The following is an 11,750-nucleotide window of genomic DNA, read 5'->3' on the forward strand; positions in this document are numbered from 1 at the left end:
ATGAGCGACCTCCATGCAGCCACCCTGAAGCTCCTGTCCATCTTCAATGAACTCGCCCACGACAACGCTGTCAAAGATTGTCTGAAGGAGAAGTTCAGGAGCTTCCTGAAGGGGGATAAGGGCAAGAGTCTTATCCAGGTGAGACGTGGCTTTTGATATTCGTCTGGACCAGTCCCCATGCTCATGATCCCATTTTGAGTCTCCGGTTTTGTTTTTTGAGCTTTTAATTTTTTAACGTTCTGCATAATAAAGGTTTCTGGATTGGACCGCGCAAGTAACAGGTCCCTGCGGGGTGGGCTGGTAGGAACGAATAACCAAAGAATATAAACATAATGTATTATTATTATTACACTTGTTTAGCCAGGAAAGCCCCACAGCCGAAAGGTTTTTGTAGGGTCCTGCCAAGTGTTTGCAGTAGGGGGCGATGTTGCTACACCTAATCGGACATCGGACGGACGATATAATCTATTGTAGGCTGGTTCACTTCGTTCCTACCAGTATAAATACCCGTTAAACTCGACACGGCCAGATTGGTGAGGGTGGTTTTGTAAAGCGTGCAGATCGGTTGCTGCTTTAGCACACCGGTGTGAAGAGCTGGCAACATGTACTTGTAGAGTACGACGTTTCGCTGGTTTCTAAAATCGCATTTGAGGCGCTAGCCATAATTGTGCCAAGTGGCGTTTCGGCCTTGTAGAGATGGTTTCTGACCTGGACCTCATCCGGGGAGAGTACCAGGTAGAGGATTAATGTCTTCAAGGCTCGAATGGATCCTGTTTAATTCTTAGACTGCAGTACATATTGTTGTGGTTGGCTTTGTTAATCAACATGATAGAATTGCCTGCATTGGCGTGTAATTAAACCGTGTCTCACTTGATGGCTAGAGATTTCACCCGTTCTGCAGTCGGTCCAGTTCCAGGCTTGTCGAACTCTTGCTATGTGATTCCATTTCAGAATCCCGTTGATGGGTTCGTGGTGAGCCGCATCCTGAGGGACCTTGGCGATGACAAAAATGGGCAAGTCGGCTTCCACGAGTTTGTGATCACGATCGCGGCCTTGAAATTCTGCTGCCACCCCAACTTCCGAGCGCACCACGAGCGGAATGGCAGGACCCACGCGCTGACCGCATTCAAGGAGTAACGCGGCTGTTTGAATGATACGGATACTGTGAAATAAACATTTGATCGCATCAACGTGGCGTGCTTGTGACTTGGTACTCTGGTTATAGAAAGTTCTGCAGTGGTTACTCGTGTGCTGTCTTTTGCAATATCCACGATGGGCGGCTACCATGATAAGTCTGGCGATCAGGAATCTGTTTACCTGGTTGTGTTTTCATAACTGGAAGGATTAATAAAATTAACCAGATTTTTTTCGACGTAAGCTAGGGTGCACTCAAATTTATACGCGATTGCTTTAACAAGATACGTGCTGTTGCTATTGCGCGTATCTAAATATGACCAAGATGGTTATCTGTTTTTACAGCCTCCAAACATTACTATAATCGTAAAAGCTCAGTTCCCACGACTCGCATCAACTGCAACCAGCGTGTGCTGTGGAAGGTGGCTTGAGGGCTGGTATACAGCCAAATTTGGGCCGTTCCGAGTCTGAAATGGGAGGGGGGGGGGGGTAGAAATGAGATTTGTTGCACATTTTTTGGTAACAATGTTTTTTCAGGGCTTCTGCACATTCATTTGAATAATAATAAATGAACGCGTTGTGCGTATTAGCAGACTTTTCAAAATTTCGGCCAAGACCCCAGAAAGCCTGGTGTTCTGCATGTTTCCCCCGAACATGCCAAGTGTGAAATCCAGGGAATAGTTGGACACGTATGAATGTGTTTTATAGATGACCTCTGAGATGTTGGTGCATGTCCTTGTCTTCCGTTATTGTGGGAATGTGACGAAAGGGTTTAAGTCCGCTTCGTTCATACAGAATTCCTTTCATCCCACAGGACTGAACTTCACCTTGATTTAAATGTTTTGATTATTGAGCGATGGTTTCATGTGTAACGTCTACTGAAACGGTGTACATAACACGACTTTCCAATTGTAATACAAGGCCTAAAACTCAACTAATTAGATGTATTTGAAAAAATTACACTGAAGGAAACTATAAACTAAAGGTAATTCTAACGCTTGAAAGTTCGCTCGAGAGCTGCTCACCCTGTTGAAATTGCGGTTGGGCCAAGCAATGCATCAATGAGTAGAATTTACTCGTGACGGTTCAATTAAATTATTATTATACTTGCAAATACAATTGAGTTTGAGACTTTTTTCCGATTCTAGATTTGAAGCTTTCGTGACTGCAATGATTCATATTCTTAGGTTTTTTCGGTAAAGTCACGTAGGTAAAACATTAAAATTAATAAAAGTAAAATAAAATAAAAATCACGACGTTTCGGAGGCAACACAAGCTTCCGTCTTCAGGTGGAACCGTCACAGTCACGACAGCTGTATCAAGTAGATGAGAGATTGCAGGAGCTACCACTCCGTTTATATAATGGTTGGAGAGGGGGGGGGGGGGGCAAGTACTTTATTCCGAATAAAACTAATGTATACTGATAATATTTAAGAACTATAAAACCAACTTATACAAAGACAATCTGCGTCTCAAAAACCTCTCGGGTACTTCCAGACATGGTTGAAAGTTGAAGTTTGGTACATGGGTAGTTTTAAGACACTAGGAAACATCTGAAAATTCGAGATTTTTCATTTTAAGGCCCCAAAATCTCGATGTGAAGTGCCCTAAAACATGTTTGTGCGTGTCATACAGAAACTTCAAAATATAATATTGTGGGGTTTGTTTCATAGAGCGTTAAACAGCAAATAAAATGAAGGGAGAACCATTGTCCAATCTTTAATTGCTTTTGAGGTATTTCAGATTCAAGAGGTTTTGAACGAAAAAAACGCGTCTTATGCTGTTCAAATCTGATTAATAAATAAAACGTAAAAAAATATTAGCTTTCCCTCGGAGTATTAAGTTAATTAATTTTTGAGTAGTTAGTGTCTGATCGTAGATAAAAATTGTAAAAAAAATCATTTGAGGTGAATTATTATACTCTGGTTCTTTGAGTAAAGTCACGTAGATATATATATTTTTTTTTTATAAAAGAAACGACGTTTCGATCGCATCACAAGCGTCCATCATCAGGTTCATTATTATATTTATTGAAAACTTTTCCTAGCAAAGGCAGGCTTTATTAACTCGTGATATAAAATCTTTTGCCAAGCTAAATATTAATCCGGGCTCTTTCTCAGCCACGCGGGGGCAACACGAGTCTTGCCGCCTGTGACGGCATCCCAGTGCCGAATGGGAGACGCGTGCTTTGGGGCCGTCCATAAATGACGTCACGCACTTGGGGGGGGGGGGGGGCAGACATTTGTGACGATGTGTGACGAGGGGGAGGGGGTTGAGAAATGTGACGTCACATCAAAATGCACAACTTTAAATTATTATAGACAACACGTTCTACTTGATTAAATAGACTTTTTAATAAATGTTTTCTCCTCCAACATCAGAGTGCAGCGCCATATTAAATACGCACTACAATGACAATAGTTTAAAGCGATTTGAAGCATCTTTGATTTGGGGGGGGGGGCAGAGCTTTGTGACGTCATAATTGAGGGGGGGTCTGACTTTTTGTGACGTCATTTATGGACGGCCCCTAACTCCACCAATCACGATCACGCTGCCCTCAATTATGGTCGTTTGTAGTTCTAAAAGGGGCGCGTTGTTCTCATCGTTTGAACGCACTTTGACGCAGTCCGCATTGTCATCAAACACATTCCTGCGGAGGGAGCTGGTAGGAACGTTGGGTTGCTCGGTCAATGGCCAGGGTCAACGGCGGCGTGGTGTATTCCGCAAATATGGTTGACTGTGAGGGTGGGCACAAGCCGGCGTGAGTAGGTTAAACGTTGAGTTTTATAAGGGCACCACGGGGTGACCAGCCCCTCCCCACCCAGCCCCACCCCTCCACCCCCCCCACCCAGCCCCACCCTCCCCCACCCAGCCCACCCTCCCCACCCAGCCCCCATCCTCCCCACCCAGCCCCACCCCTCCCAACCCTCCACCCAGCCCACCCCCCACCCAGCCCCACCCTCCCCACCCAGCCCCACCCAGCCCCACACCCGCCCCACCCAGCCCCACCCTCCCCACCTCCCCACCCAGCCCCTCCCCACCCTCCCCACCCTCCCCACCCAGCCCCTCCCCACCCTCCCCACCCTCCCCACCCAGCCCCTCCCCACCCTCCCCCACAGCCTCTCCCCACCCTCCTCTCCCCACCCAGCCCCTCCCCACCCAGCCCCTCCCCACCCTCCCCTCCCCACCCAGCCCCCTCCCTGCACGACGGACGGACGGACGCAATAATCTCCTGTGGGCTGGTGTAACCAGGAGGTTCCTACCAGTATATGTCTATACTAGCTGTACTACCCGGCTTCGCCCGGGACTTGTATCCACCACGGCCGGCCGCCTTTGTCTCCCCAGTGGCGATGTTAATACGCCACACCAGTTACTCGTTTGCGGCTGAGTCCCTCCCTCACCACTCTCCCTCCCTCACCACTCTCCCTCCCTCACCACTCTCCCTCCCTCACCACTCACGCACGGCCGCCTTTGTCCTCCCCAGTGGCGATGTTAATACGCCACACCAGTTACTCGTTTGAGGCTGAGTCGACCTAGGGGAGGTTCAAATAATCGTCACCGGTGGTGGCCGTGAGCGGGAATGGAACTCGGTTCGCCGGGTTTGTAGCGCAGCGTAGCGTTAACCACTACACCCACCGCTCCTCACACACCACACACGCACAGACACACACATAGACACACACACAGACACACGCAGACACACACAGACAGACACACACACACAGACACACAGACAGCACGCTAACCACTACACTACCGCTCCCCACACACCACACACGCACACACACAGACACACAGACACAGACAGCACGCTAAGCACTACACTACCGTTCCCCCTACACAACACACGCGCGCGCGTCCATAGGTACACATACACGCGCTTGCTGCAGACACACACGACTGTCAGGGTGCGTACGGCAGTAAACGACTGAAAAAAGAAAGCGGCAATGCTGCGCGAGGAACGCCTTAGACCTGCAACACATTTGTGTAATGCGAGCGTAAACACACAAACACAAACACATACAAACACATACACACACATACATACACACAAATACACACAAACACATACACACACACATACATATACACAAAAACATAGACAATGCACACACACATACATGCAGACACACAGACAGACACATAACACACATACATACACACAGATACATACACAGAAACACATACACACAATACATAGACACACACATACATACACATCCACAGACGTACATACACACATACATACAGACACGCAGACATACACATAAACACATACAAAAAAACCCACATACATACACACACACACACACAAACACATACACACACATACATACACACATGCATACAGACACACAGACATACACAAACATATACAAACATACACATGACCCGGCTTCGCCCGGGACTTGGATCCACCACGCCCGGCCGCCTTTGTCTCCCCAGTGCCGATGTTAATACGCCACACCAGTTACTCGTTTGAGGCTGAGTCGACCTAGGGGAGGTTCAAATAATCGTCACCGGTGGTGGCCGTGAGCGGGAATCGAACTCGGTTCGCCGGGTTGGTAGCGCAGCGTAGCGTTAAGCACTACACCCACCGCTCCTCACACACCACACACGCACAGACACACACACAGCCACACACACAGACACACGCAGACACACACAGACAGACACAACAGCACGCTAAGCACTACACTACAGCTCCCCACACACCACACACAGACACACACACAGACACACACACAGACACAGACAGCACGCTAAGCACTACACTACCGTTCCCCCTACACAACACACGCGCGCGCGTCCATAGGTACACATACACGCGCTTGCTGCAGACACACACGACTTTTCAGGGTGCGCACGGCAGTAAACGACTGCAATAATAAAGCGGCAATGCTGCGCGAGGAACGCCTTAGACCTGCAACACATTTGTGTAATGCGAGCGTAAACACACAAACACATACACACACATACACACACCACATACACATACACAATACACACACACATACACATACACACACAGACACACAGACATAGACATAAACACATTAAAAACCCACATATATACAACAACAACAACCGCCATTCGCCACTAAGTGGCGGTGACGTCACCACGATGCTTGTGCCAGGCCAAGTGCACCTTGAGGCCACGTGAAGTGTCGAACGCCCGCTGGCAGGAGGTCACGGGCAGACCCAGCAGGTGCCACGGGTCGACTGACCGAGATGACCGAGATGACTGGCTGATGCACCACCTGTGCCCCCTACTGTGCCAACTTGCTGTGCTTTAGCCACCCGGCGCTCCGCTCGTTGTTGTGAGCGTCGCTCCTCCGCCCTCCGTTGTTGTTGGAGGGCGACTGCCTCCAACTGCCCAGTAGCGTCCTTCACGAGCCTCCTCCACTGAGGCCGATCTTGACACCGCTGGTACCAGTCATCGGCAAGTCCACTCAGCTCCACGTCCTCCTGTACCACATCACTCCATCTCTTCTCCAGCCCGTGCCGCGCCCGTCTAGCCCCCTCGATCCGGCCGAACAAAAGCTGTTTAGGCATGCGGTGGCTGGGCATGCGGCTACATGACCCAGCAACGCAGCCTTGCCTGCCGGAGGAGCTCACTGATGGGACTTTGCCCAGATCTTTCAAGGATTTATATACACACACAGACATACACACAAACACATACACACATACATACACAGAGACAAACACACACACACAAACACACACATACATACACACAAACAACCACACAAACACATACACAATACACACACACATACATACATGCAGACACACAGACACACACATAACACACATACGTACACACGCATACATACACAGAAACACATACACACACGTACATACACACATACAATACAGACAGACACGCAGACATACACATAAAGACATACAAAAAAACCGACATACATACCACACAAACACATACACACACCACATAGAGACACACAGACATACACATAAACACATACACACATACACATGACCCGGCTTCGCCCGGGACTTGGATCCACGATGGCCAGCCGCCTTTGTCTCCCCAGTGACGATGTTCACACACGACAGCAGTTACGCGTTTGAGGCTGAGTCGACCTAGGGGAGGCCCAGGTCCGTTTCAAATAATCGTCAGCGGTGGTGGGCGTGAGTTGGAATGGAACTGGGGTCGCTCAACCAGCTTAATGACTATTTGTACAAAGAACATATAAAGAATCGATTATAATAACCAGGCTACAGTCCACATTATAGACTGGCAGTACACGCACTCAGCTTCATAAGCAGGCTAGAGTGTACATGATAGAGTGGCAGTACGCTCACCGAGTTTAATAAGCAGGCTACAGTCTACATGATAGACTGGCAGTACGCTGACCCAGCTTAATGACTATTTGTACAGTGAACATTTAAGTAATCGATGTTGGCGCGTTGGGTTTAAAAGTAATATAAATTGCACACATTGTGGTGGGGTGGAGTGAATAGTAGGAAAAACTTTGATGAATTTACCTCAGAGTGGCGTGGTGGGTGTCGAGGCCTAGTAGCGTGCAGAGCCTGCGGCCTCGCCAAAATTGTCCAGCCGGCAAAGGCAGGGTACGGGTGGCGTGCCTTCCCCCCCCCTCAGCGCTCCAACAATACTGTGTAATGGCTATTATTTAATTATTTACGGAGCCTATGAAAGTGGTGAAGGCGTGGCTAGCCGTTGGCAGGGGCAACCGCCGTCCAATGAAACTGCAGCCCTTGGCGAAGGCGTCGCTAGCCGTTGCCAGGTCCAATGAAAGCCGGCGAAGGCGTCGCTAGCCGTTGCCAGGGGCAACCGCCGTCCAATGAAAGTGCGTATGGTCCGAAATCCACACACAGACAGACAGACATGCACGATTTTATTAATATATAGATCAGTCAAATCCTGAAGTGAAAACGCGGGCATCTCATTTACGTACAATTATCACAGCAGGGGGTTGTGGTGTCGGCTGCGATGTGACCATGTAGATTTCAATTAGTTCGTCCCCGTGCAAACCCTCCACTCGCTCCACCAAGCGCCCGCTTGATGACAATGCTGGGGCCGCTTGGCACGCGCCTCCCAGTGAATTGCCTGCGGATGTTGTTGCCGCAGTGCTCAGACTTCCCTTGTAAATTAGCCGGGAAACTGGATGAACGGGACCAATCAAAGAGATAATCACTCAATCGCACAATGAGAGCGAGCACGTGTGAGTGGTGACGTCACTGGACACGCTTCATAAAAGCTGCGACGGGGGCAGCAGCAGTCGTTGTTCAAGTTGCAGACGTCGCTTTCAGGTCTCTGTGCCGCCGCTGTGTTGGGGAAGACGCCTCGTGCTGTGGGGCTCTCTGTGCGACGCGTGGGGTTTACCTGGGTTCGATGAGAGCAGAGCGCAGCACTGGCTGAGGTTTAGACCCAACAAATTGTGTTTGTTGTACTCAAATTTTAAATGATGTTGATTCGCTCAAAACACCGGTGGGATAAGTAGTGAACTGTTTTTTGTCCTTTGTAAACGTGGCACTTTTTACTGTTTGGCTGTGTCGGGTGGTGGAGGGTTACGACACATTTATAAATAACGCGATCTAACCCAAAAACCTTTAATTATGAAATTGTGTTTGGCACAAAACTGGGGGTGCTACGTGGTGGTGTTCGGTCGTTTTGCCATTCATAACATGGTGTGTAGAGGTGAGGTGCCGTGTGCATGATTTGAAGACCGTATTGTTGTTTGTCGTGTCCTCGCAGATTTCTCTTGCGTACTGACTCGACCGTGCATCTCCTCTGCCAAGATGTGCGACCTGCATGCAGCCACCCTGAAGCTCCTGTCCATCTTCCATGAGCTCGCCCACGACAACGCTGTCAAAGATTGTCTGAAGAAGGGAAAGTTCAGGAGCTTCCTGAAGGGGGATAAGGGCAAGAGTCTCATCCAGGTGAGACGTGGCTTTTTTGATATTCGTCTGGACCAGTCCCCATGCTCATGATCCCATTTTGAGTCTCCGGTTTTATTTTTTTAGTTTGTATTTTTTTAACGTCCGTGTTCTGCATAATAAAGGTTTCTGGATTGGACCGCGCAAATAACAGGTCCCTGCGGGGTGGGCTGGTAGGAACGAATAACCAAAGAATATAAACATAATGTATTATTACACTTGTTTAGCCAGGAAAGCCCCACTGAGTCTGAAGGTTTTTGAAGGGTCCTGCCACGTGTTTGCAGTAGGGGGCGATATAATCTATTGTCGGCTGGTTCACTTCGTTCCTACCAGTATATAAATGCCCGTTAAACTCGACACGGCCAAATTGGTGTGGGTGGTTATGTAAAGCGTGCCGATCGGTTGCTGCTTTAGCACACTGGTGTGAAAAGCTGGCAACATGTACTTGTAGAGTACGACGTTTCGCTGGTTTCTAAAATCGCATTTGAGGCGCTAGCCATAATTGTGCCAAGTGGCGTTTCGGCCTTGTAGAGATGGTTTCTGATGGGGCCTAATCCGGGGCGAATACCAGTAAGGGATTAATGTCGTCTTAAAGGCTCGAATGGATCCTGTTTAATTCTGAGACTGCAGTACATATTGTTGTGGTTGGCTTTGTTAATCAACATGCTAGACTTGCCTGCATTAGCATGTAATTAAACCGTGTCTCACTTGATTGCTAGAGATTTCACCCGTTCTGCAGTCGGTCCAGTTCCAGGCTTGTCTAATTCTTGCTGTTGTGATTCCATTTCAGAATCCCGTGGATGGGTTCGTGGTGAGCCGCATCCTGAGGGACCTTGGCGATGACAAAGATGGAGAAGTCGCCTCGAGTTCGTGATCACCATCGCGGCCTTAAAATTCTGCTGCCACCCCAACTTCCGAGCGCACCACGAGCGGAATGGCAGGATCCACGCGCTGACCGCATTCAAGAGTAACGCGGCTGTTTGAATGATACGGATACTATGAAATAAACATTTGATCGCATCAACGTGGCGTGCTTGTGACTTGGTACTCTGGTTATAAAAAGTTCTGCAGTGGTTACTCGTGTGCTGTCTGTAGCAATGTCCACGATGGGCGGCTACCAGGATAAGTCTGGCGATCAGGAATCCGTTAACCTAGTTGTGTTTTTCATAACTGGAAGGATAAATCAAATTAACTAGATCTGTTCGACGTAAGCTAGGGTGCACTCAACTTTATACGTGATTGCTTTAACAAGATATGCGCAATAGCAACAGCACGTATCTAAATATGACCAAGATGGTTATCTGTGTTTACAACCTCAACATTACTATAATCGTAAAAGCTCAGTTCCCACGACTCGCATAACTGCAACCAACGTGTGCTGTGGAAGGTGTCTTGAGGGCTGGTTTCCAGCCAAATTTGGGGCCGTTCAGAGTCTGAAATGGGAGGGGGGGGTAGAAATGAGATTGGTTGCACATTTTTGTTTACTATTTTTTTCAGGGTTTCTGCACGTTCATTTGAATAATAAAATAACGAGTTGTGCATATTAGCAGAGTTTTCGAAATTTTGCCCAAGACCCCAGAAAGCACGGTGTTTGCATGTTTCCCTCGAACATGCCAAGTATGAAATTCAGGGAATGGTTGGACACGTGAATGTGTTTATAGATGACCTCTGAGATGTTGGTGCATGTCCTTGTCTTCCGTTATTGTGGGAATGTGACGGAAGGGTTTAAGTCCGCTTCGTTCATACCGAATTCCTTTCATCCCACATGACTGAACTTCACCTTGACTTAAATGTTTTGATTGAGTGATGGTTTCATGTGTAACGCCTACTGAAACTGTACATAACACGACTTTCCAATTGTAATACAAGGCCTAAAAAACAACTAATTAAACGTAGTTGGGGGAACAAACAATTACACTGAAGGAAACCATGAACTAAAGGTAATTCTAACACTTGAAAGTTATCTCGAGAGCTGCTCACCCTGTTGAAATTGCGGTTGGGCCAAGAAATGCATCGATGAGTAGAATTTACTCGTGACGGTTCAATTAAATAATTATACTTGCAAATACAATTGAGTTTGAGACTTTATTCCGAATAAAACTAATGTATACTGATAATATTTAAGAACTATAAAACCAACCCGTACAAAGACAATCTGCGTCTCAAAAACCTCTCGGGTACTTCCAGACATGGTTGAAAGTTGAAGTTTGGTACATGGGTAGTTTTAAGACACTAGGAAACATCTGAAAATTCGAGATTTTTAATTTTAAGGCCCCAAAATCTCGATGTGAAGTGCCCTAAAACATGTTTGTGCGTGTCATAAGAAACTTCAAAATATATTGTGGGGTTTTCTTGTTTCATAGAGCGTTAAACAGCAAATAAAATGAAGGGAGAACCATTGTCCAATCTTTAATTGCTTTTGAGGTATTTCAGATTCAAGAGGTTTTGAACGAAAAAAACGCGTTTTATGCTGTTCAAATCTGATTCATAAATAAAACGTAAAAAATATTAGCCTTCCCTCGGAGTATTAAGTTAATTAATTTTTGAGTAGTTAGTGTCTGATCGTAGATAAAAATTGTAAAAAAAATCATTTGAGGTGAATTATTATACTCTGGTTCTTTGAGTAAAGTCACGTAGATATATTTTTTTTTTATAAAAGAAACACGACGTTTCGATCGCATCACAAG

At 47.2% G+C, this 11,750-nt stretch overlaps 1 protein-coding gene and 1 pseudogene across 1 annotated transcript; both read left to right on the forward strand.

Annotated features, from left to right (window-relative positions):
• On the forward strand, positions 1–1,137 carry LOC133358027 (protein S100-A1-like). Its single transcript, XM_061576301.1, has 2 exons — positions 1–138; positions 952–1,137. Exons 1-2 carry the CDS (start codon positions 1–3, stop codon positions 1,135–1,137), a joined length of 324 nt encoding a protein of 107 aa, XP_061432285.1.
• Positions 1,138–8,925: 7,788 nt separating this feature from the next.
• On the forward strand, positions 8,926–10,047 carry LOC133357849 (protein S100-A1-like; annotated as a pseudogene).
• The last annotated feature ends 1,703 nt before the right edge of the window (positions 10,048–11,750 follow it).

The sequence above is a fragment of the Lethenteron reissneri genome, chromosome 60 (genome assembly GCF_015708825.2).
Source record: "Lethenteron reissneri isolate LAM-NWPU_2019-01 chromosome 60, ASM1570882v1, whole genome shotgun sequence".
Lineage (NCBI taxonomy): Eukaryota > Metazoa > Chordata > Hyperoartia > Petromyzontiformes > Petromyzontidae > Lethenteron > Lethenteron reissneri.